The 27,771-nt window shown below is 41.8% G+C and overlaps 1 protein-coding gene across 1 annotated transcript in view; it reads right to left on the minus strand.

The window, feature by feature from the left end:
• Positions 1–21,770: 21,770 nt before the first annotated feature.
• Positions 21,771–27,771, minus strand: part of ST6GAL2 (ST6 beta-galactoside alpha-2,6-sialyltransferase 2) — an 86,186-nt gene continuing 80,185 nt past the window's right edge. The window contains exon 6 of the mRNA XM_008008299.3: positions 21,771–27,083. Coding sequence (XP_008006490.1) covers positions 26,812–27,083 — 272 coding nt within the window. The 3' untranslated portion in view covers positions 21,771–26,811. The remainder of the gene's footprint in view (positions 27,084–27,771) is intronic.

Genomic DNA, 27,771 nt, shown 5'->3' on the forward strand with positions numbered 1-27,771 from the left:
CAAGTCTCTTCTGAAATGCCTCCACTGAGTTGGGTGATAATGACAGCACTCAGACATACAGCACAGAGGCAGGGAACAAAGGAATCCCAGGAAAGAAGTAGGAAAAGGTATTTGGTTAGAATTTAAAGTCAAGTGGAGGAATCAATGAGCCAGAAAACAGACAAGGGAGGCTGCTTGTTCATCTGGAGCCTACAGCAGCAGCAGGAGTTGGAATTCACAAAGCAGATGACTGAGATGGGTCTGCCGGGGCACAGGAGTGACAGAGCGAGGTAGGATGTGGCAGCCTCTACTCTGGGAAGAAGGTGGCAGCCACTACTGGGCACCATCTCCTTTTGAGGGGTGGACCCACAGAGCATTTAACGAGGAAGCCCAGTAGATCTAGTTAATTTTTTTTTACTGTAATATTTAATATAATAATATACACTTATACATTGGTATTATTTACACTTCATAAAAAAAATCCATTCAACCTGAAATTACCTTAAACACACTATTTAACTTTCAGTGCTAATGTATTAATTTCCTTTTTTTTTTTTTTTTTTTTTTTTTGAGACGGAGTCTCGCTCTGTCGCCCAGGCTGGAGTGCAGTGACCGGATCTCAGCTCACTGCAAGCTCCGCCTCCCAGGTTCACGCCATTCTCCTGCCTCAGCCTCCCGAGTAGCTGGGACCACAGGCGCCTGCCACCTCGCCCGGCTAGTTTTTTTTTTTATAAATCAAAATAGCTCAATATCTATTTTAAATTACTGATCACTAGATGCAGATGTAAGGATCATGAATCAATACTTCCATTAAGTTAAAAATCTCAATAATTTTTTTCAACATTTCTTCTTTGTTTTTCTTCTTTGTGCTAGAACAGTCTGTTTTAAGCTCAAAGTAGCATCTTGAAATCCAGGATTTAAGTCTAAGACCTTCTTGAAATCTTCCAAAGCATCATCAAAATATCCCAGCCTATACTGTATCAACCCTCTGTTGTAATATGGAACTTCAAAATTGGGTTAGACTTCTATGGCAGATGTGTAGCCATCCATGGCTTCATAAAAATCAACCCTGAAGTACTTGATTTGCCCCCTGTTGTTATATGCAGTAGCCAAATCCTCAGGGCTGCATTTGCGTGGCGGCAGACGGCTCCTCGCGGGTGGGCTCCCTCCCCGCGTTCTCCGCCGCCCTCATCCTAGGCCTCGCCTAGGCCTTTCTAGAAAGAGGAACGTCGGCCAGCTCAGTCCTACTGCTGGGTTAAGACACGCGCCGCCCGTGAGCTCCAGCAGCGAAAACACGAGCCCAGAGAGCCGCAACGTCGCCTCCACCCGGGGTCGCTGCGGCCCCAGGTCTCAGATCTAGTTAATTAACATGGTATTGGGAGTCCCTAGAATTTAAGTCCAAAGCATGGTGTGATTTTTCTTTGTTGAACTACCATATGTTGAAGTTCAGGAAAGAAACCATCCAGTTGATGTAGCAATAGGATACCAAACCTGCTGGATTATGAGAAATTTCCAACATTCTTTATTCAACAAGCAAACACTTTTAATGCTTACCTGTGATAGGTTTGGAACTTTTTTTTTCCAAGTTGTCACACAGAAGGGAAGCAAGAAAGAAAGCATGAAGACCAATTAGAAGGATCCTTCAATATTTCTCAGAAAAGAAGATGATGGTTTAGACCGGTGGTGATGTTCAAAATCTCACAAAGGTAGAAGACTAGCAACGTTTGTGACTGAATTGGATACGGGGGTGTGTGTGAAAGAGAAGAGTCAAAGGTGACTTTATTCTTCCTTTTCTGGGCAAATGGAGGAAGGGAGATTGTATTTATGAAGATGGAGGTCTGTGGGAGGTTTTGAGGGGAAAAATTGGGAGCTGAATTTTGGACATGTTAACTTTGAGATCTCTGTTAGAGATCTACAAGTCTCTACAAGTAGAGACATCCAGAAAGCATTTCAATATAAAATTCTAGAATCCAAAAAAGAATTGGTTAGTAGTTGTTGGTATGTAGATAGAATTTCAAGCTGTGAGACTGGATTTGATCATCTGAAAAAATATTTAACTTAATATCTGAAATGTCTATTAAGTAGATCCAGAAAAAACGAAAGGACATATTAAAAAAAAAAAAAAAAACAGTATTCAAGGAACAATAAAGATAGAATTTATAATTGGGCTTCTGAGAGAGGTGGACAGATTTACAGAAGACTGGAGCTGGGGAACACCTAACCCCAGCTAAGACACACAGTGCCTGTCTAATTTATGCCTGTACCTCGAATGGGTGGCAGAGTGCCCGAAACATCACAGATGGCCATTCAATATCTGACAAATGATAAAAGAATGGATGAATAAATGAAGGAAAGAAAGCCTGGTGGAAGGGCAGTCAGGCTTCCTGGAGATGGGACTGGGTTGCGGGGGGTACTATGTAGCAACTGGGTGTCCCTGGGTCTTCCTTATCTGGTTGTTTTCTTGGTTATTTATGACTATTCCTTAGGCTATGACTCTTTTGACTTTCTTGCCTGTGGTATGAAAATTAACCTTACTATCTACCTTTTCTTTTACAATAGGGATTCATGGATGAGTGCTCAGGAATCACTAGGCTGAGAAAGGGAATGGTGAATAAACCAGATACCCCCTAGAGAAGCTCAGGGAAAGGCATTATTGTAGGGTTTGCTTCCACAGTCACATTCTTTTATCTTGCAGCACAAGTTCTCGGCATAGAATAGCAATGAGCTGAGGCACATTACTAATTTGCCAGATCGACATAACCTCTAGGGAGAAAAGCAAAAAAGCATTCCTATTAACTTCAGCATTGGGATAATTTGAATCTCTCTTCTAAGACATCTTGTCTCTTTTTTGGTTAATTACTGTGGCAAACCTTATTTTCTCTTTAAATTAAACCCTGAGATGCCTTTAATTCAACTAGGCTGCTACTAAAATGTGGTCTTCATGGGAAGGAATTAGGAATCTTTCTTTTGAGAAAAAACATATATCATCTTGACCGTTGTCTCTTTGCCACTGATCTTGGAGAGGATGACCTTTTGTCGCTAGCTTACACCTGTGGAGTAGCACGCTTACTTACAAACCTGCTCCCAACAAGAAGGTAAGGATGCCTTCCCTGCACAGTCATGAACGTCTGCTGTTCTTCTTGAAAACCACCACCTCTTTCTCTTGTAGCATGAAGTGAGTGCTGTTTGGGAATCTCTTTTAACTTAGAGAGCTCTCAGGCACAGTATTGGCCCCTGGGCAGATTTCTGTGGTTGCCGCTCAGCAAAGAATAGGCAGAGCTCACATGTGTAGAGCATGCATTGTATTATGGCTGCCTCCCAAGCACTTTATCCATGTCCCCTCATCGAACACCACAACACAAAAGGTTGGGGATACGAATATATCCTCACTGTAATAAAAGGAGAGACCAAGGGAGCTTCAGCAATTTACCAGCTGACTTGCTGCTAGTGGGGAGCGGGACTGGACAATAAACTTACCGTCACTGCGGTTTGGTCCTTCCATGCTCTCTAATTGGACGGTTCATTTATTCTGTCATTTCAACTGTACTGCAAGCTTCTAGAGGTCAGGGATGTTTTCATGGTGCTCATTCCAGGGCTGCAGGAAACCCCAGTGCTAACACCAAGCCAGACAGCTGACTGCTGAGCTTGTCCTGTGTACCAGTCTTTGGCCAGGCATCCCACCCTGTGCCCCATTCATGATGTAACATATATGCACTGTCCTTTCTTAAGGAAATGCTGATGGTACTACAATTCCTTTCTCTCCTCTAGAGAGAGCATTCCCCCAGAGTAGGAAGCATTGCTTTCCATCTACCAGCCCACCTCTTCTCCTAACTGACTCTGGGTGGTTAACAGAACACGCCACTCTTCAGGTTGCTGTACATACTGTGTCCCCTTACTTTTCCTGGATCCGTGTTATTAACTAGTATGGGGTGAACAAGAGAGAGAGAACAAGCAGTGGTGTCCATTGGGCAACTATTTGCAAATACTTGTATCTCTCCTATGAGATGCCCAAAGAGAAGAGATCTTGTGCTTCTCTTTGTTGAATGCCCCACCTGCTAGAATAGTACCTGATACGTAGTACATGCTATTTGAAGGCATCACACAAAAATCCACATAAAATTTTTTGGATGAATTCAGTGCTGATTATTTTCCTTTTCTGATATTGTCTTTCTCCATTGTGAGTGATGAAAACTAGTATCCTATTCAGGAATTATTTTAAGAGTGTAGTTAGAGTGAAATGATCAAAAATGAATTCAAGACTGATGGTCTTAATTGGAGCACACTTCATAAACAACAGCAAATAAAATCTCCATGGCAATTTTAATATTTTTTTTCTCCTACTGTTAAAAATTGTGGCATGTCTTAATAGGCATGCATAGATGCAATAAGTGCTCATATGAATGCAAAGCTTGCTCTGATAATTATATATTACTCAGTCACAGTGATTAGTGAAGTGCACAGAAAGAACACTAAGAACAATGCTATTTGATAATCGAGACTAAAGCTGCTGAACTTTTGCTGTAGAACTTCTGATAAATGATGAATGATATGAATAGAATTGTACCAATAAACTAAGCCGAGATTCTAGTTTGAGTCTTATTTTAAAACTCAATACATGACAATAAGTACTCATTGTGTACCTTTTGTGTGCCAGGCACTGAAGGTACAAAGTCAGTGAAACATACAAAAGCTAAAAAAAAAAACTCAGAATGCTTAGATCTTTGACTTTCCATGATCATTTTACAGGTTGGAGTTATGTAAAATAAAAGAGACAACTGAACACAGCTCCTTTGGAAACAGCCAGGGCAGTGGTATTGTCTCAGTCTGTTTTGGGCTGCTATTAGAAAATATCACAAACTGGGCAACTTACAAACAATATAAATTTATTTCTTACAATTTTGGAGGCTGGAAGGTCTAAGAACAAGGTGCCAATAGATTTGGTATCTGGTGAGGGTCCATTTCCTGGCTCATAGAAGGCATTTTCTTGCTGTGTCCTCACATTGTGGAAGGGACAGGGAGTCTTTCTTAGGCCTCTTTTATAAAGTCTTTAATCATGTTCACACTGATAATTAGGACTTTGTGGGAAGGCACAAACATTCAGATCACAGCAGGCATTTATATGCAAGTAAAGGAGTCCATTTCAATTTCTTTCTGATACTCGGCTTTGTAAGAGCTGGGAGATAATTCTCCAGGGGCAAGGATCTTTTCAAATGTTCTTTAAAAACATGGAGGAAAAAACAAATGAACATTTATTGAGCATCTACTGTTGCACAGACAAATAACTCACAATGATAGAGATAAAGATTACTAAAAGACTCGTAAACGGTACAGATTTCTGGGCTCCACCACCAGAGGTTCTGACTCAGGGGGTCCAGGAATGCGGCATAAGAACCTGTATTATAATATGAGTGGCCTGAGGGCAGCATTATGAAAAAATCGATCTCGGTGGAGATGAGAAAGATGAATCTGGACCAAATATCTGCTATTTCTGGGCTCTATGAAGCTTGGCTGAGATCAACCAAATGTGGCTTTTCATTACAAACTAGATAGATGTCTGGTCTCAGACTTCTGTTTCTGGCAATATGGGGAAATAGGTACCCTGGGAACCCTCACCCTACAAAATGCCTCTAAATACTAAGTCAAATAGAACAAACACCACCTACTAGTCTTTTATATGAATATTTAGCTCTTCTCAGTATTGCGTAATACTAATGCAGCTTCCAACCTGATTACTGCTCCCAAGCCATTCTTATTTTAAGATTTCAGAGATTCTGGAACTACCTATAGTAGGTCTTTTTGCCTGACTTGACTGATTTACTGCCTGGCTTGGTTCTGCCTCAGATGTCACCTCTGACTGTCTCCCACACTCCTTCACTGAGCTTACATGGGTCTTGTTCTGGCTTCAGGCAAAGAACAAATACAGGTTTGTCCCAAGAAAGTGGCTCCCAAGTCTCTAGGTTCCCACGGCTTAGTTATTTACTTTTTAAACTATTTTCTCCCACATGCCTGCTACTCCTTTATGATTCTGTTTATTCCCAAACCTAGTTTCCTCATCCCCTCGGCTACCAGGTGTCTGCTTTAGATGAAGATCAACTGTTAGAAATGACAACTGCCTCACCCCTTACTGGCCCTGCCATCGGATCCTACCACCGGTGCTTTTGCTGTGGTGTTTCCAGGCCCTCTCATGAGTCACAGGTTCAATTCCATGTCTGCTTCTTTACCCCAAACTCTCCCCATCTGGGTCCTCAGCTAGTCTTAAGTCATCCACTCAAGCATGGTGGAATCACACTCTTTTCACCCTTTGAAGGTGTTTATCCTCTTAGAATTCAGACCAGTGGTATTTTCACATGAATATGGGTCTCTTTAAGATAACAATAACAACCACATTTACGGAGCATACAGAAAATTTACTGAACACATATGGAGAGGTCCAGAATATGCCACTTCAAAATATGCTACTTTGGGATGAGGATTATTTTGAGCTAAAGGCAGTTGAGAATCAACACATGTAAGAAAGCTTCTCTGCCTTCCCCTTTTCTGCCTAAAAGCAGAGCACAAATTTCCCTTTGTGCAGTGGCCTAAAATATCCTCAACCCCAGTCCCCATACCAGGATGAGGAGAGTGACTCTTATCACCACAGACAGAGAACTAGAGCTAAGTTTACATAAATGAACCTTACTAAAATAACTCTTATCTTCCATTACTTTTCCCTACATATTAGCTAGTTCTCCTTCCATAATTTATTGACCCCAGAAGCCCAAACCCTCCTTCCTTTTTCTAGTCACTTCTCCACAATTTCTCACCCTTTGTTAAAATGGTGTATTAGCCCCCAAGTCTAACATTCTTTGGGTTTTTACTTCTTTTCTGTGAAGCCTCTCTGCACATAACAATATTATAAATATTGTATGTCTTTTCTCTTCTTAATCTTTTGTCAGTTAATTTACAGTCTACAGATTTGAACCTAAGATGGCAGAGAAAAAACTTTTCCCCATTATGTGTATTGTCTATCAGGCACTGTGCTCAATACGGGCTAGATTTTATTTTAGCCATACCTCACATAGCCATGTAAGGCATTTCTGCTGTTATCCACCATGGTTTTAAGACTCAGGAGTTTAACTGCTTTGCCTGAGACCAACAAGAAAGCAAACTGAAGAAAGTATCTCCAATAGAGGAGGTTTGGGTAATGGAGCACAAAGGGGCTGTGTGGAGGAGAGAGAGAGGCCATTCAACTATTGGTAAAATTGTAATTAAATGCATATTTATATGTTCAATATTGATTAGTGGCCTAGGGAATTGGGAAAACAGAAGGGGACAATCAGTGTATTATTTAGAGTAACGTTAGTTGGAATAATACATCAACCCCAAAATATACATCGGGTTAAGACAAGCCTAAGCTTGTTTCCTGCTCATATTGCAGTTCCTAGTAGTTCGGGTCATTTGGGGAGCTTGGTTCCACGCAGCCATTAAGGAAAGAACCTGGAGCCTCATCACACATGAGAAGTGTTTATAGGCCAGCCCCGTAATTGGTACCTGTCACTTTGAGTCACATTCCATTGGCTAGAACTCAGTCATGTTGCCCCATTTAATTGTAAAGGAGACTAGGAGATACTATCTAGCTGAATATACAAAAGGCAGAATAGAACATGAAGTCTGGTGTGATGCCAGCAGTCTCTGTCCTAGTCCATCATTCTGTTCCCCAAATATCCATTCATATCCTTATTTCCGTCTCTGCTCACATTCTATTGGCTAAATGCAGTCATGTGACTACCAACAGCTGCAAGGAAGGAGGGGAAATGAAGTCTTTGTGTGTATCTTGAGTCAAGGCTCCTGGGACGAAGGTTGAGAACATACCTTCTTTTCTCCCTAGAGGAGACAATTTAAGACCTACCCAGATACCACATCAAGTTTAAAGTCCAAGTTCTCCTGGTTATGTGCAATCTATTCTACCACGTCTGAAGGTAGCTTTGTATGGTTTGACAAAGTAAAAGACAAGTTACCATCTTCCTACCCTTCCTGGCATCCTACATTACACTCACTCATAATGCTGAAGCAGGAATAAGATAACCACAACAAAAATGTCCCTATTAAAAAAGGGAATGGTTTTGTACATACAGCAGTCATTGGTCTGTAGCAATAATAAAATCCTTACAGGCAGGAATTGCAAGCCTCTGCCCTGGCATGGGGCACGGTTCTTGATACAATCCTGTCGCTTCTGTGTAGCCTAGAAGGAACTTCCCTATCCATCAATTTTTGTGCTTCTGTCCTCTGGGAGGGCTTTCTTGTTCTTTATTTTATGTGTTCACAGCAGAAGGGAACTTCAGAGTATTAGAAAGGATATCCTCTTAGGGACCATGAACTTTCACTGCCCACTTTCTGCTTATGTGAGTTTGAGGAGCCATAGTCGCAGTAAGACTCAAACCATCAAAGGCGTTTGTTTTTGTTTTCATTTTGTCCAGCCTTCTTGGCAAGGTAATTCTTTCAAACCTCTGAAGGCTTCCGTCTAATCTGTGTGATTCCACTCTGTTCTGTGCGGGAACACAAGACTTTTCCTAGATGTAATTATCAAGCCTGAATTTATTTTATTCCTGGACTCCATTATAGCCTCAGTGTAATGGCAGCTGCTCTGAGGTCATTTGAACCACTGGTAAGGGTAGGGGAGAAAAAGCCCCACCCTTGATCTGATACTTGCCACAGGACAAGTCACTTAACTGAGAAAACTTAATGGGTCATTATTGATGGAAACCTTTTTTAGTCTTTTTCCTACAAACGTGTGGTCTAGATATTTTCTGCTCCTTTTAACCCTGCCAGACCCTAAATTTATGCACATTCTCTATTCTCTCTCTCTCTTTGATTTTTTTTTTTTTTTTTTTTTTTTTGCTTACGAACTTGCCAGAATTTCCCAAATTCATCTCTTTCTTGCATCTTGTTAAATGCACCAGCAGGCAGCATTTCAGCTGGTTTCCCTCCTTTCCAAGTCGTATTAAGTAACCATTTTACCAAAGTTTTTGTCTTGACCTAACAGGGATGTGTATCGCTGTAGAACTCAGGCTGATGGAAAGTCTGCCATTTTCAGAGTGGCTTCCCAAGGTTACATGGCCTTTGTCACTTGGTTGCAGGGGGGAAAGAACTTGGACATGCAATGTGGCAGGTTTGTAGAGGCTATGGGCGGATATGGTATGCACCATCTCTGCTCACATTCTACTGGCTAAACTCAGTCATGTGACTACTGACAGTTGCAAGGAAGGCTGGCAAATGAAGTCTTTGTGTGTATCTTGGGTCAAGGCTCCTGGGAAACTAGTCATGCCCAGTAACTTCCCACTCACTCTTACAAAACCCAAGACTGACTGCTTTTTAGCCCCAGGAACACATCCTTCTATTGCAGGATTCTCTCTGTCCTTGCACATTCCCCAATCTGAATATCTCATACTGACTTACTTGCTGGCCTCAGACATGCGAAACTCTATGAGAGCTCTGAGCGCTTACAACCCAGATTACCCAAAGTTCCCATACAATCCCCTCCACCCAGCATTTTCCTTCCTCTAGGATGTAACACCTTGCAAATAAAGATTGAAACGTATGTTTTAGCCTCAGAATAAAATTATTTTGAACTCCAAAAGAAAAGAATCTGGATTTTGGAGAGCACTAACAATGTTGACCACAATAAGGAAAGAGAAGCTTGTTCACAGCACTTTTGGGTAGGGTACAGGGTAACAAAGAAGAGATTTTTGATTTCTTGTAGCCTTGGAGTTTTGCTTTTGTTATTTTTCTTTGTGGGGTAAGGACTGGGAAGGGGAGTCGTTTCTCCATCAAGGCTGTTCACATATATCAAGGTATTCCTCTCTGCCATTGAAGTACTGCCTGTAAGTAAAGCTTGGGGAATATAACACACTATCTGCTCACTCCTTTGGGAAAGGAATTATAAACTTGACATTTGGGCTCATGAAGTTTTTAATCTCAAATGCTGCCTTTTAGAAACTCCAGGGTCAGCTGTCCGTGTCACTATTACGCTAAGTCCCCCAGGAGCTGTGGCAGCATATTAACTCTTAACCTTCCCAGTGCTCCTTCCCACTGCCGCTAGCCAACAGAGATAAATCAAAATGTCAAGGCTTGATCCTGCATACACATCCCATTAGCACCTGCATCATTCTTGATAAGCCTTTAATTGAGCACAATAAATGGTTTAGCACTGAATCATGTCAGACTGTACACTTGGGGTCTCCTTTAAGGTGTCTAGGGAGGGAAGAAACATGGGCAAGGCATGGGTTGTGATTACAAGCCTGAAAAATCTTCAGTCACTTCTCAGTAATGTGCTAGAATCCACTGCCAGACTCTCACCTAAGGAGGAAACATCAAGTCCATTTTGGTTGTAAGAGTAAAGCTTCAGTAACAACAAAAAAAATAAATTGTGGCCTTTCCTTGAAATGCAAAATGTCTTTAATCAACAACAACAAAAAAATAGGTTAGAAAAATGCATGACTTGGACATATTCACATCTATTCATGCTCAATCGGCATCAGGAGTCCCATAACCAACATCCAAGGTCAATGAGGTGGAAATGGGGAGCCAATATTTTGTTGGCGGTTTATGAGAAGTTCCTTGATCCGTGTATTCTAGTTACAGGAAAAATGACAATATATATTGGTCTCTGGTCACATTGCTGTGAGCTTGTTGATGCTACAATTTGTAGTGATAAAGTGTATGGTAAAACCAGTGGATTCCATGGGTATAAGGTCATCACCACACTTCCTGCATTGTAAAATGAGTTACCTGATTGGAAGACTTGTCCCGTGGAATATGACAGAGGATAAGGTCTTCTAAAAGTCCAATAGAGGCACCAGCAGAGGTATTGCAGGCAGGGAATGTGAATCCATATTCAGAGGAAGTGATCATTCCAGTGAAGGCGCATCCCTTCCTCTGCCCCCACTTGCTGTGATGGGGGAGGGGCCCAATGTATCCAACCAGCTGGCCAGCTGACTGCCAGAAAGAAAGTTGCTAAATTAGAGGGCTTGGTGTTACCCTCTGCTGTGGTCAGGGTCAGCACTCAGTAGATGCTATGGCCGGGTCAGCCTTGGTGGGGGAAAGCCCATATTGTGGCGCTCATACTTGACCATCAAACCTGCCAGTACAATTACTTCACACATAAGTCTAGTGGGCCCACTTTGGGGAGGTGGCAGAAAGAGTGACTGATAGCCATTCATCAGCCTACCTATTCTGCTGTTTGATAAGAGCCACCTCTATCATAGTTGGGAAGAATTTCCAAGGGGCCCAAGTCCTCATGGTCTGTTACTTCAGAAAGGTCCATTCAAGCACTTTTTTCCCAGAGCATTGATTTTTTCACTTCCAAGTCCCTGAACATCCCATGATGCCATTAGGCGTGACCTCTCACTCAATGTGGTTCCATACCTCTGGCCCCTCTCTTCGCAGGTATAGAGAACAAACCTGGGAGGACCCCCCTTTCCACTGCCCTTGAGGTCACTCCCCTGTGGTGCTGTAGAGCTACAGCTGCTGGCTTTCAAAGATGCCAGTAGAACCATATGAAAATGAAGTCAAGGTTTTTTGGTTCTTCTTCTTCTTCTTCTTCTTCTTCTTCTTCTTCTTCTTCTTCTTCTTCTTCCTTCTTCCTTCTTCCTTCTTCCTTCTTCCTTCTTCCTTCTTCCTTCTTCCTTCTTCCTTCTTCCTTCTTCCTTCTTCTTCCTTCTTCCTTCTTCCTTCTTCTTCTTTCTTCTTCTTTCTTCTTTCCACTGGTGTGGCGTGAGTTGAGGTAAAGGTATCAGTGCAAGAGGACAAGCTGCACAAAAGTTGAAGCCACTTGTTCAAGCAACTTACTTATGCCTTTAAGCCCAATTTCCCATATAGCAGTTCGACTTGATGATGGACAGCAGCTACCATACCCAGCTTTATGGCTCAGTGACTTATAGCAGGGCTCCACAATCCTTGGGCCATGGACTGGTACTGGTCCGTGGCCTGTTAGGAACCAGGTCTCACAGCAGGAGGCGAGTGGTCTGTGAGTGTGCATTATCACCTGAGCTCTGCCTCCTGTCAGATCAGCAGCATCACTAGATTCTCATAGGAGCAAGAATCCTATTGTGAACCATGCAAGCAAGGGATCTAGGTTGTGTGCTCCTTATGAGAATCTAATGCCTGATGATCTGAGGTGAAACAGTTTGATCCTGAAACCATCCTACCCCCCACAACCACTGTTTGTGGGAAAATTGTCTTCAACAAAACCAACCCCTGGTGCCAAAAATGTTGGGGATCACTGACGTAGAAAAGATGCACCTCTCAATGTGCATCTTGAGTTACATAATGCTACCAGGGCCCAGAAGCAATTCAGGAGCTTTTTCTTAAAAGGAGAGGAGTTATACGAAGGAGCGGATGATCTTATTCCAAAATTTTAAGGGATTTTCCACATGTAATCTTCTGTCAAGGCCTGCTAATGCCCACACTGGACCTGCTAGACATATGGCCCCTATGTAAGGCCTCTTGCCCAGCAGGCTAGATCAGCTACAGAGCCTTCTGTAACTATGGCACCCATTCAAATCTGGCAACCTGATGGATAACTTGGGAAACAGGTTGGAACAGTATAGTCAAATAGAGATTTGACCAGGAATCTATTTCAGAATCTATTTCTATACATATTCCTCAGGTTACACTCAATGTAAACCAATAAAATTTTGTAATTATTTTGATGCATATTGTATTAGTCCATTCTAACACTGCTATAAAGAACTAGATGAGACTGAGTAATTCATAAAGCAAAGAGATTTAATTGACTCACAATTCCACACACTGCACAGGAAGCACGGCTGGGGAAACCTCAGGAAATGTACAATCATGGTGGCAGGTTGAAGGGGGAGCAAGCACATTTTCACATGGTGGCAGGAGAGACAGAGAGAGTGAAGAGGGGAGTGCTACACACTTAAACAACCAGAGGTCATGAGAACTCACTCACTATCATGAGAACAACAAGGGGCAAATCCACCCCCACAATCTAATCACCTCCCAACTGGTCCCCCTCCCAATGTTGGGAATTGCAATTTGATGTTAGATTTGGGTGGGGACACAGAGCCAAACCGTATCACATGTAGAATCTCTTTTGAGATCACATTTTATACCTCTCCCCTGATGGTCCACAGTGAATCCATAGCTGCTATTTTATTTAATTTATTTATTTATTTTTTGAGACGGAGTCTCGCTCTGCCACCCAGGCTAGAGTGCAGTGGCGCAACGTTGGCTCATGGCAAGCTCCACTGCCTGGGTTCACGTCATTCTCCTGCCTCAGCCTCTCAAGTACCTGGGACTACAGGCACCCGCCACCAAGTCCAGCTAATTTTTTTGTATTTTTAGTAGAGATGGGGTTTCACTGTGTTAGCCAGGATGGTCTCAATATCCTGACCTCATAATCCACCCACCTCAGTCTCCCAAAGTGCTGGGATTACAGCATGAGCCACCGCGCCTGGCCCATAGCTGTTATTAGACTCTAATTACAGATGTGAAAGCTTTGAAAGTTGGTGAGGTGGGTCCGAGGGAGAATCATCACCCCCTGCAAGCTAACTACTTCAAATGCGGTTATTACAGTCTTCAAGTAAGAGGAGGCTCACTTACTTTGCTTGGGAAGAAAGGGCTACTTTGGCAGGGTGGGGTGCTTGTTGGGATGTGGGATTCTAGGTCCTCAGAATCACAGGAATAGGATCATATTGATCCCATTCTAATCTCAGGGACGTTCTTTCCTGATCAACACTTTAACTTCACGAAAGACACCAGACAACACTGCAATTTCAATTTGTATTATATTTCAGCTACTCTCAGGATTCAGTTTTGGCTTGGTTAGCTTCCCTGAGTCCTGGCTGTTCAGCTATGAGAAACAAGGGACTTCTTGAGGACAGCTGTAGAACCTCTCTATGCATGCCTTAAGATGAGAATTTAAAATGACAAGCATGTCACTGCCTTTTCCCCAAATCTTTGAGAAATAACCATTAAGCCCCACATTAAACCTTGGACTCTTCATTTCCATCAGAACATTCCATGTCGCAGCTGCTCAGTTTCCCATATTTTGCCTTCTATAGGCACTTGGTTCCAGGCAACTAACTGCATTTGAGAACTTCAGTGGCTTTGCCACAACATGTCATGGGTGGTAAACATCCCATTTTCCACTGGCAATAAGGTCTCCACTACGTTCATATCTGGTCAGATCTGAGGAATCCTTTGGTAAGAAAAACCGTGTCCTTCAACATTCAGATAGCAAACGGAAGCCACACTATGTGTTCAAGGTTTAGAGCTTTTAATGTAAGGAAATAGTGGCTTGCACAAACAGTTGGAAGAGCTATGAGTGAAGGTCGGGGAAGCTGCCACCAGTGATCTCAAGCTGGCACACCTGAGGGCAGTTCTTAAGTGCACCCCAGGAAGCCCCCATAATTCTCCAGAACTTCTGGCAAGCTCCTGCCATTCTCCCAGTAGAAGCAATGAAGTGGGGGGCTCTCTAGAAGTTGCTGGGAAACTGCTGTGAATCACGCATCTGCTCACACCTTTGTTCCCAGTTGCTTCTAGAAACTCATGGCCCTTCACTCTCTTTGATCTTTGAAGTCTCCTCTGAATGCCTCTGATTGACACTCTTACCCAGACCCACGTGGAGTGAGGATTCCAGGGAGATGGGGTGCATAGCTTCTTTTCTGCATTGTGGAGGGGACCCCAGGGTGCAGCATTGGCAATAGCGAGTCAACTGCAGACTGTCCTGTGCGAGAACATCTCTCTGCTTTTCCATGGGTGGGGAATCTTGCTCCCAATTTGGATGAAGTTATGGGAAAATGGAAACACAGTGACTTGGGCAAGGAGCAATTGGCTTGCAGCAGAAGAAGTGAGGGCTCACACTCAAGTGTGGTGAGCTGCTCTATAGCCACATCCCATCTTGACATATGTCCCTTTTCCAGGGTCATTTGGCCACCTTCTCCCTTTTACCCTCTTAGGACCTTACTTTGAGGTCTGCTGGAAGGGAGCCACCCTGGCTTACTGGAGCCTGGGCACCTCCATGGAGGAGAAAGGAGGGAATCCAGGCGATGGCCAATGCCACCTGCTGGACATGTGAATGTGACCATCTCGAACCGTCCAGCCCGGCTGCCTTTCCAGCCGAACATAGCTGCTGGAGCGTGCCAGGAGAAGCGAGCAGAGGAGCTGCCCAGCAAAACCTCGGAAGCATGAGGAATGACACATCACAATTGTTTTGAGCCACTGCAGTCTGTTGTGCCACAAGATAACCAATATACCACAGTGGGAAAGCTCCAGTAAGGCGCGAAGCTGGAAAGAAGAGGGCACAGAGGGTCACTGTGCTGTTTACAACACTCCCTCCGTTTGCTAGCTTCATTTGTTTAGTGGGTGTGTGCATTCTGACAAGCATCATTTGAATATGTCTGACCCCGTCCTTGGGGCCATGAATCGGAGACCTCTCAACAATCCTCTATATGGAGAGGCACCGATCCTCTATATGGAAAAAACAAAACAAACAAACAAACAAAAAACACAGGACAAGAAAAAATGTTGAAAAACATTTTTACCTATACTTCTCATTTCACGAAAAAGGATTCCTACAGAGTTTTGTTTAGAGGACCTTGAAAACAAATCATCACCACAAAGACTTGGTTTTATTTCACTTTTAAAAATTAAGCAGATGAAACTTCCCTGAAAAAGCAACCATCTGCAACGTCTGCATTCATCAGTGTTCCCCTCTATTAATTATTTAGATATACTGGACTGGGGAGATCAAAATATAATAAGAGTAATACCACCACCAATTCATATTCACTAGGTGTCAGACTGTGTTAAATAATTTATATGCAGTGTCTAAATTAATAATTGCAATAAGTCAATGAGTAGGTACTGTCAGTATCTCTATTTTATGCATGAGGAAACTAAACTCAGAGAAAATAAGTAATATACACAAGGTCACATAGCTAGTTTGGGAGGCAGGGACTGACCCATGCCTTTCTAATCAATAATGTGATCCCAGGTGCTTGCCCCAAAGACTTGGATATAGATGCAATTCTGGTCACCGGGTGCTATGCAGCCTGTGTTGCTGTGGACATCTGGGGCTCTGGCCCTCATCACACTTGGATTAAAACAATGCATAAACAAAAATCAGGATGTGAATTTTCTTCTCTGATCACTCACACCATTTATCAAAGCCCAGTCTCTTTTCACTAGACCCCCAGTCTTCCCTAATATTTTTTAAACTTGCTTTTTAAAATTTGTGATTGTATTTACTGTCCTTCTAAACATGCGTGTGATATAAGATATTAGGACAAGATAGAAACTACCCTTTTCCCCACTGCCCAAAGATAATAACTATTGTTGTATTTTGACATCTTTAAAGATTTTGGTTTTTTGTTTGTTTGTTTGTTTTGAGATGGAGTCTAGCTCTGTCGCCCCGGCTGGAGTGCAGTGGCCTGAGCTCGGCTCACTGCAACCTCCACATCCTAGGTTCAAGCTATTCTCCTGCCTCAGCCTCCCAAGTAGCTGGGACTACAGGTGCCCACCACCATGCCTGGCTAATGTTTGTATTTTTAGTAGAGACGGGGTTTCACTATGTTGACCAGGTTGGTCTCAAACTCCTGACCTCAGGCGATCTGCCTGTCTTGGCCTCCCAAAGTGCTGGGATTACAGACATGAGCCACTGCATCTGGCCATCTTTAAAGATTTTTAAGTCATAGAAGTATATAGGTATGACTCATATACATATATCTGTGTATAAATTTATAAGAAATATGTGTGTCTATATGAATAATAAAGAGATTACGACATAGATAGTTTTCTATCATACTTGTTTCCCTTAACATTACATTATATTAATTCCCGCGTCATGCACTTTTGTTTGAAGACATGGCTTTCATGGCCACATGGAACTCCCCAAGGCTTTGTTGCAGTCATTCTATGATGTTTTCACTGAGTTAGGACATAAAAGAGCTAGAGTCTAAGACAATCTTCTTGGAAATCCCATTCACGGTGGATGTCCCCACGTTTTTGACACAGGCAAGCCCCCATCTTTATACCTGCATTTGCTTTGTTCCTTATGCAAAGAAGTGGGGGTGAACATATTAGAGACTTTGAGCAAAAGGACCTAGGCTGATATCCTGCCCTGCCACAGTGACCTTGATCAAGGAAGAGAGCCTCCTAGAGCCTCTATTTCTTTGTATATCAAATGGGGGTGATGATATCTATCTTCCAAGGATGTTGTGAGAATTAATGAGGCAATGTTGGTGCAGCATCTGCTACATAGTGGGTGTTCAGTCTCAACATGTATGTTATTTTCTACTTTCTGGGCTTATTTTCCTTGGGGAAGGCAGACAGAGGCTAAATTTTAAATACTAATTATTTGTCTCTCATACTGTCCATTAAGTATGGCTGTTTAGTATGTCTGGTGGCTAATAAGGCTTTGTGGCAGGCTCCTTTTAACAGTCGATAACACAGTAATAGCATAACAAAGGGATCAAGGGCTATGGAGCCAGCTACCCGGATTGGCTCTGCCCCTTACCAGCTCTGTAACCTAGGTTATTTCTCCATGTCTCAGTTTTCTCATTTGTCAAATGCAGAATCAATAGTGTTTTGTCTGTAAGACTAAATACATTCTTTCATGTGGTATGATACGGTAGGACATTAGGCAGAATGAAGTGCTTAATAAATATTAGCTCTTAACTATTCAACATCATCTTCCAAATCAGGTAATATACAAGGTCACATAACTAGCATGTGATTGATTTCAGCACAGTGGGCAGAAGTCCTGCATATCATCCCAGGCTAGGCCTGAAAGTGTCCAAGAGGTCCTGCAGCTGTCTCCCCATCTGGTGGCTCATGCAGAGGCTGCAATGGGGGGCGCTGCAGCCTTCAGGCAGGGGGAAGAGCCTCAAGGTGTAGAAACTTGTATCTGCATTTCCCATGTGGAAGGATGTTGACCAAGCACTCTATTGAACTATCATGGATGCACAACCCAAATTTTATACTTGGGAGTTGTTACAACAACAACTTGCTTTATTAATATAGAACTCATTTCCTAATTTGCAGGTGGGTGTAAAAACTACGATAATTGCTAAATTTTTCTCAATGTAAAGTACACCATCCATATTTTTCTCTTAAGCCGTTGGCCCCTACTGTTGTCTGCTAATGATGCCAGGAAATGACAAAACTATTAAGTTACAAATGAAGAAAAATTGTAAATTCGAGGAATAAATGATCATTCTTAGCTCAGAAATTTGCTTTGTTGATCTTCAGGCATACTCATGGTTATAATTACAGAATGTATCAGTAGCTTAGAAGAAAATTCTGGAAACAGTCATGGAGTGCTCTTTAAAAGTAGTGCATTGTCATTGCTTCTGATGGTGCATAAGACAATTTGGGATAGAAAAAAAATCATAGCAATTGGCTGGGCACGGTGTCTCGTGCCTGTATTCCCAGCACTTTGGGAGGCTGAGGTAGGTGGATCACTTGAGGTCAGCAGTTCAAGACCAGCCTGACCAACATGATGAAACCCTGTTTCTACTAAAAATACAAAATTAATCAGGTGTGGTGGCACAAGCCTGTAATCCTAGCTACTCAGGAGGCTGAGGCAGGAGAATCGCTTGTACCCGGAAGGCAGAGGTTTACTGTGCCAAGATTGTACCATTGCCCTCCAGCCTGGGCAAAAAGAGTGAAAACTGTGTCTGGAAAAAAAAAAAAAAGAAAGAAAGAAAAAAAGGAAGAAGTAAAAAAAGAAAAAAAGAAAAAAAAAAGAAGTAATTAATGACTTATTCAAAAGGTGATTCAGAAGAGAACTACCGTAAGTATAAATGTTTTAAGAATAATTTAAATTATCAGTTTCACACATATTGTGCTTTCCTTTATATCCCTTGGTGATATGTAGTGAAAAATCTATGCCTAAATAAGTCTAAAATGTTTTTTCAACAAATATGGAAGTTCGAAGTTACTATTGTTTACTGGAAATATAATGTGAGCAGACAATTTTAAATCTTCTAGTAAGCATGTTCAAAGATATAAAAAGGAACGTCAAAATTAATCTTAGTAACATGTTTTTATTTGAAGAAATATATGGAAAATATCAGTTCAACATGTACTCAATATAACAAAGTTATTGAGGTATTTTACATTCACCTTTTCATACTAAGTCTTGGAAGTCCAGCCTGTATTTTCCACTTCACACCTCAATTCAGGACTGGCCACATTTCAACTACGCCAAATTCACATGTAGCTCATGGCTACTGTGCTTCACAGTGCACACCTAAGTGGGACAGGAGACTCGTGTTCTAGTTTGATTACGTCTTTCTTTGTACTGGGGTGCAAAAGAATGGTGCATTTTATACTTAGCGATGTCTTAGATTAGATGAAATAGGGTAGTTTTTACCTTGCTTTGGAAAGGGGATTCAAGGTAAGAAATAAATTTAGTTAGGGAAAAATATTTGTTTCTCACACATACCTACTATGTAGTTTTTAGAAGAAAGTCGTCTGAGAATGCAATTACTTGCACAATATTCCTAAAAATGAGTTCCGTGAGTCACCATCACAGCTGGCTCTTCCTCTACTTGGGCCCACATGGGTGGCCAAGGTCCCTGGATGTCTTCTTCTAGGTTTTCTAGCACCCACCTGGGCTCTCCCATACCCTCTTTAACCTCTTCATGCCAGCATTGTTTTAAAACCTAAAGAGCATGTTGCTGTTTCTATCTTCTTTTTTTTTCCCCATCCTTGGGATGGTAAGCCAGCAATGACCAGAGAAGACATATTTTCCAAAGTCATTGATTTTTCTTTTGCTTGACTTTTCTGATCAGTTTCTCAGGGGGTTCCTCATTCTTAAGTACTGCCTGTTTCTCCAGCATGATACAATTGAGCTAGGAGAGTGGCTGGGCATAGAGTTTGTGGAATGTCAATCTTTCCCAGCTGCGTTCTCTACACCACATCAGAGGCACTCTTTACCTTGGGCTGTGACAATCATAGAGCCTGCTTTCTTATAACAAAGTAATTGTACTTGACTGACTCACACAGTTCAGAAAGATTCCGGGGCTCTGGGGATTTAGAGGACTGGAAAAGCCTCTGGAAAAGCCCAATGTTAGTCTCCATAAATTTGAAAGCACAGTTTCTCACAATATTCAAAGCGCAATGATCCTCTGTAGAATTTTTGAGTGTTAGGGCAGCATCCCAGGGCAAGGCTGCTGTTAGAAGACTAACACAATGCTCCTGACCAAAGGCTTTGAAGCCAGTCAGAGATTGCTTGCCTGGCTCTGTCATTTCCTGGCTGTGTGTCAGAGGCTGACACCTAACCGCTCTGACTTCAACTTTCCTGGGCTAATATAATACCTATTTTAGGAGGTGGTCTTATGATGATTACATGTACATCATCTACCACAAGACCAGCCTAGAGTTTTCCACAGATTGTATTCATGATCAGAGGTCAGCAAACTTTCTGTAAAGGGCCAGGTTGGCATGGTGGCTGCAGAGTCTCTGTTGCAACCCAACCCTACCCTTGTAGGGTGAAGGCAACCATAGACATGTGAATGAACGAGCGTGGCTGTGTTCCAATAAAACTTTATTTACAAAAGTAGGTTGTGGGCCAGCCCCTGCTCTAGGCAACGAGGGGCTTGCAGAGATCTAGTGCAGGAGGGCCTTCTCCCTGCCACGCTGTGTGCACCAGGGTGTCTTGAACACAGCGCCTCAGTGCATTCAGTGGGATTGCCTGGGTATGCCTTTGGTTGTGAGGTAGTTCTGTTTCTGAGTCGTTGATTTTGATATGCAAATGGCATCTGGGACCCCTGGACTTACTTTTCACTCCCTCTCACGTTAGCCTTCTCTCTCTATCCTGCTGTTCACTTCACCTCCTTCCACTAGCTTCTGCTGTCTGGGAGTGCAACTTATCTTATACAATTCCTTTCTCTTCCTCTGGATCCTCCCAGCAGCATCTAGTACTAACTGACACTAACTCCTGTGTGTGCCCCTCAAAGTCCCTGGGGTTTGCGCATGCCTGGCTTCTCCGAGAACATGGAAAATTATCCTTCCAGTGATCTACTCCAGCCCTTCCCGATCAGGGCTGGTGTAGCCATGTCTACCTTTTAATTACCTGGAAGAAAGTGGTCATCTGTGGGGAACGAAATATGACAACAGCACGAAGGTGGTGGGAGTCATCTCTGATTCAGCACAGCTGTTTGAGGTGATGGAAGACTCTGAATTTCCTACCTGCTCACACTGTCCTCACACCAAAAACCCCAAAGACTTCCTTGATTGGAAGATTTCCTCACATTCTAAACAGAAAGCGCAAATGACCGAGAATTTCTTTCCAGGAGCCTAATTAACTGATTTTCCCTTCACGTCACAAGTATGAAAATATCAAGGCTAATTTGACATTGTGGTGGGTTGCAAGTGACTCGGCTGTCTTTAGGCTTTTCTCAAATAACTTATTTATGTTTTCCAAGACTGAATGCCCTGTCAAGCCGAGGAAGAGTCTCCCAAAGCCAGGCATTCATCAAAATCCTGGCTTATTAAGTCAACATCAAGATTTGTTAGCCTCAATATGCCTTTTCCACTTATTTCGCCACTTTCATTCTCCCGCATGTGGCAATTAATCCCCGGAAGAAAAAACCCCGCCCACCTGTGGTTTCAGGCCCAGGTTGCGTCCATATTCATGGCCGAAGGCCTGCTGCTGTTCCTTCTGTTGCCACTCAGTCTTCTAATTAGATTTCAGCTTTGCCATTTGTTTTCCTAGGGATGGATTGTTACTTTGCCACTTGCTCATTTGTATGTGTAACTTCTATGAATTAAAACAAGAGACTTCTAGACAAATGAAAACATGTTTTATTTACAAGAAGAAAGTCTGTACATCGTGTATACATAAAAATATACAAAACCAAAATAGAAAATATCAAAGTGTTAAAATGTGTACAAACACTTTTAAAATGCGACTCCTGGAAAACTTCAAGCCTTAATTAGTTTGAAGAGTACACATTTCATTTTAAAAATTATTATACAAAAGAATTCCCAAAGCTGTTAAAAAAGTTCACTGGTTTCCACTGGAAGAACTAAGTATTTCATCTAGAGTAAAACAGGATTTGTTATAAATGTTAGATTTTAACACTCCCAGTGCAATTTCTTTGTTTCAAATCTACCTAGCAAGAAGACTATTTTCCATAGAACCAGTAAATGTTTCTTCTAGTCTTTGAAAGCCATGAGCTATAGCTAAGCTTCCCTTCAAAGTTCAGTGTTAAATCAGGCTTCTGACTAGGATACAATATTAAGGTAGTGTTCTACCTACATAGTGCCTTTTAAATAATTCTGTCAGACCATTTTAACGTATCCAAGATGTGCAGAGTATGAGTGTGTGGGAAGCGGTTGGCGGAGGACTGAATTTTTTTTTAACAGAAGGACATATAACATTTGTTTCCTTCTCTTAAAATATTAGTGGTTACATAATTAAAATAAAATTTATAGTAAAGGTTTCAGTCAAAAACATTGATGAAAAAGCAATATGAAACCAACCATGTTTGTAGATATGTATATACACAATTATATAACTATATCTACTACATGTATGCTTTTTATACTAAGAACTAGATCATTGTCTTTACTTCTTTAAATTTCATTAGCTCAAGTTTGAACAGAAACATGTTAGATTACTTTTTTTTAACAAAGGCTTCATTCATTTAATAAAACAAGAACTTACATTTTATTTCCTTGAACCGACAGAGAAATACCTTTCATTTATCAAGTATGTAAATAATGCCCATGTCACACAAACATGCATAATAATCTCACAATGAGGGTATCCAGAGTATAAAAGACAAGTTGAAACTCAGGAACATTTTACCTAAACAATTAATTTCCAGATAGAGTTGCCTTGATCAGTCACGTAACCACTGGGTAAGAGTTCTAAACTATCAGAAAGTCAGAAATCGAAACAGACAATACAATAGAACAGACTTGGAAGCTACCTGGCCAATAGGTTCACTCATGTCTCTCTGATAATTCCCCTGATCCCACCTCACTCCCTTTCTCTGTCTCTTACCACAGCTAAGCAGAAATTCAACCAGGTAACTGACCACATGTACTGCGTGTTGATCGATAAGAAAAATTGGAGAGAGAATTTGAATCATGGCATTTGTGTGTATGAAATTCTTCTATCACATACTGGCACTCATCTAAGACTGATCCCACTTAATGCACCCAGACGGGATCTACCTAATTAATGCAGGAGATGTGTTACTGCTTAGAAGAGTCAATCAGCAGCATGAGTATGATCCGTCCCAGCAGAATGACCTGGCTCATACACATGTAAGAGAGTGACCCAGCTACTTTGATTTCCTAATTTTGAAAATGCTAATGATTATTTTAGCACTTCTTTTTGTGCAGATGCTATGGCTACAATGACCAAGGACTACTGGAGAGTCCAGGGTTGATTAAGTGTCTAGCTGAGAGACCAAGAGGACCAGACACATGGGAAGTGCTGTTCCTCAAAGCTCTGCCTTCAGGCAGACAAGGAAATACCTGGTCATTCAAAGATGTATAAAAGCCCCCCTTGCCCATTTTAATGCACAAGCCTGATGCCGACATGCAACTTTTAATTGACCATCCCTTGGTCCTGAGCACAAAGTTCTCTGTAAGAGCATCTCTATAAGGACATAGTGGGAAAGGTCAGCTCCCTGGGATGAGCATTGGTATTCCATGAGAACACCAGGTCTGTTAAAGGTTACCCGCCTGCTTGGTGTGACCGGCTGGAGAAATAAGTTAGGGAGAGTCTAGATGTGGTTGAATTGTCACTGCTGGTCAAAATTTGTTTCTTTGTGATAACAACAACAACAACAACGGGTGAAATTATCTTGAAATACAAAAGAATGTTTGTTGGTCCTGAGAGTGCAAAAAGGAATCCTTAACAGCTTTGGCTTGCACCAAGAGGATTTTTTACCAGCTTCCCTTCATAAGAGAGGATGGAGGATTTTGGAAGAGACAGAACCTGGGAGAAATTCAGTGAGCTGCCACTTATTGTTAACTACTCCACAGAAGAACTGTGTGTTTACTGGAATTCAGTAAATGTAAGGATTTAGGCATATAAAGATTTAGTCAATGTCTGGCAAAATACTGCCACTTAGGACCCATTTGGCTAATACTAGAAGTAGCCATCACGTTAACTATAACTGCCTAACATTGTTTAGAAGTTAAATAACTTAAACTTTTATAGAAGAATGTCCAGTCAATACTATATTAATGTGTGTATTACATTTACTGACTGTTGAACAGACCCTGATTCCCAAGAGTCTTTAAGGCCATAATAAAAGCAAAAATTGTAATTAAATTTCTGTCGTACTGTTCAGTCTTTCTTGTAACCTCAATGAAACTGAAAGTACTATTTTAAAAGTACAATGATCACAACAAAATTCTATTTAAAAATCTTTTAAGTGTGGGGTTCTGAGGCTTTTGAACTTGAATACTTACACTGACCCCCATAAATTCTCCTCTAACCAAGTTCTCATGTCAGCCAAGGGGGATTGTGCTAGATAGTAAGGATGCCTACAAGTAAATCCACTCGCAAAACTATAAAAGGAGCTTCAATAGTCCGGGGCATTTAATGGCCGGGAAGATCTAGAAAGATCCAAGGATTGTAGGGAGTAATATTCACCGACCAGAGCCACCTCACCCACATTCCAGAGTTGCTGAACTGATTACACACAGGTAAACATAAGGACGAGACCAAGTTCTTTCAAGAAATTAGAAAGGAACAGCTGGGCACGGGTGGCTCACGCCTGTAATCCCAGCATTTTGGGAGGACAAGGCAGGCAGATCACAAGGTCAGGAGATCGAGACTATCCTGGCTAAAACGGTGAAACCCTGTCTCTACTAAAAATACAAAAAAGTAGCTGGGCATGGTGGCAGGCACCTGTAGTCCCAGCTACTTGGGAGGCTGAGGCAGAAGAATGGTGTGAACCTGGGAGGCGGAGCTGGCAGTGAGACGAGATCGCGCCACTGCACTCCAGCCTGGGTGACACAACGAGACTCCGTTTCAAAAAAAAAAAAAAAAGAAATTAGAAAGGAACATGGCTTAACCATGTCTATTTAGACATAAGTTAATACATAGGACAAAGTTATCTATCCCTTCTCATAGACTTAATAACAAAACTCTCAAAATGGGCTTTTATTGGATATTGTTGTGATTAAAACTTTCCAATTTCTCCTTCACTATTATAATAAGCTATAGGAGATGTCTTGTTATTCAGCTCCATATCTGCTGAATAGACTAACCAAAGAGAAGCCGCCAGTCTCTGTAAGCCGTTCTTGCTCAAGAAAATAGTCCTGAGAACAGTCTAGAAACCAATCCTGAAACAAGTAAAACTTTTCCACTAAACTCTCCTGACATTCATACACTTTGCAAGGGAGAACGCCTTTAATTAAGCTGCTAGTGTCACTGCAACAAGTCTTAACTGTACCATGGAGATACGTTTTGGTTATACATTGAAATAATAGCCTGTTTAATTAAGGTATTACAAAATGTTTGTTTCACTATATTCTCGGCAAAACATGTTCAGTGTATCAGTGACAGTTGAGATTAAAAAAAAAATCAACCCTGAATATAGCTAACATATTGGGATGAAAATTTCCCTCTGGGTGCTTTTCCCTCTGAAGCATCTAGATATTTTCCTTGTTAATAAGCAATGCTTTCACATAAATGATTTAATTATATGGCTTTGTCATGCTGCTGACATAAAACATATCTGCGAAAGCAAGGATTGGATTCCTAAATGTCTGTAGGAAGATTTAGTGAAGATTCAGTGCTCATCACTGTTGAGCTCCCCCTGGCTGATAAAAACCTACCAGAAACCCATACAATAAAGACAGGCGTGCATCCCTGGAAGCACAGAGTGATGGCTCCGAAATCTTTCCTTTTAGTTTGGAAGGAGTGAGGTGTCTCCTGTCTTCCCCAGCATGGCTGTGCCAATTGTCAGGTATGTCACTGACTACGCAAAAGCTGTGGGGGTAGATCTGCAGGTGAGGAGGTACAAGGCAGAACAGCCGGAACCGGGGAGTGTCCAGGGGCACCTGCAGCCCCGCGATTCTGTGTTCCTTGCCAGTGATGTGCCTCCTGGTGGATGTGATATTAATACTCCTGGTTGAAATACTGCAGGGAAACAAAGGGCCTCCTCTGTGTCGCTATATGGAATTTGGCTTTTTCTTGGACCTTTCAAGGTGGATGTTTTCTGGTTCTAGAACTCCGTCTTGACGCACAGAAAGCAAAGCATTCAGTGGGCAATGGGAAGCAGAGATGAAGAATGCAACGGTTGGAAACACAAGCATTTGCCAGGATGTGCTGGGAATTTTTGCTGCTAAACACATCTGAGTGATCATTTCAATGTTTGTCATAAAACCTAGGATATTTAATGATGAAGGCATGTATCAGGGATGCACTCGATGCTGTAAATGATGTCCCTCAACTTGGATGTTTCTAAATATAAACCACTTCCTGTGGTCAGGAGCATCACCAAAACCTATTACTGAAACCAACCCTGATGAGGGGTACTCATGGCAGAAGAATAAGTTGTTAACATTTCTGGAGGTACCACACCCATGGTCATACACATGTTTTCTCTCTGGCTATCCTTTGTTTTGCATCTTTCTTGTGCCCTACTTTTTAAAAAATCCGTTTCTATATTCAAAGCAGTAATAAATACTCAATGGCTTAGAAAGTGAAGAATTCTCATGACCACCACTAAATTACAGTTTAAAGACTCAAAACTACATTGTCTAAAATCTATCTTCAAGTATTCTTTTGTGACTTTGAGTACAACAGTAGTACCTTATTGCACATTGATTCCCAAGAAACCCTTTTTAAGCGTGTGGAATGACCGGACTCGGTGCAGGGCAGTGCACCGTCTGGAAGCCAGGCAGAACCACCTTGCCCTTGCGATGCAAATCCCCCTGCGTGCCCATGTTCAGGCGCTGCACCAGAAGCTTCTCATAGAGCAGCGGGTGGTACGCCCCGAGGGTGCAGGCTGCGTCGTAGTACAGCTCGTGGTAGTGGCACAGCTCCGTCTGCCGCACGGACGGGATGTATTCGTACACGTGCACCTCTCTGCACATGGACATCATGATGAGGATTCCTGACATGAAAACGAAAAATTAGAACCTAATGAAAAACTCCACATGAGAGGAATGATTTTTTTGGGGGGTGGGTGGTTGTGATGGGGTATGACTGTGGCAAGAGACACTTGCTTTGCATTCACTTTTTTGTTATTGTTACATTTGCAATGTTATAACTTCCATTAAGTGGTGTGTATGCAGTTCATGGAGTATGGGTGCATACTAAAATGTAATACTATATATATATATCTGTTCACTCATTCAATTTATCACTGTGGGCCTGGTAAGGAGAGATGAAAAGAAGTCAGTGAACTTAAGGGAACTACAGTCTAGTGAAGAACAGATTTGCAACCCCCAAATCAGAGTCTCCTATATCACGTTCTACACACATGTCCCATCTGGTTTGCAATGGTGGGACTGTTACATTCCAAAGAAACAAATGCCATAAAAACTAAATTATAAAATAGTTGCTTGATTATAAATTGACTATAATACAGTTGTTCGAAAAGTTGTAACATAAAACTGTACAATGGACCAGCTCTTATAAAATACTATAGTTCTCTGAATGGAAAGAAATGGAGTTAGAGGGACACGGAGTTTAAGATTCATATTAACAAAATTATTTTTCTCACTGCACTATCACTGTTAAAGGTTTAATTTTTTCATGTTTCAAATAAACAGCTATAACAGCTAATCATCACTGAGTAC

The sequence above is a fragment of the Chlorocebus sabaeus genome, chromosome 14 (genome assembly GCF_047675955.1).
Source record: "Chlorocebus sabaeus isolate Y175 chromosome 14, mChlSab1.0.hap1, whole genome shotgun sequence".
Taxonomy (NCBI): Eukaryota; Metazoa; Chordata; class Mammalia; order Primates; family Cercopithecidae; genus Chlorocebus; species Chlorocebus sabaeus.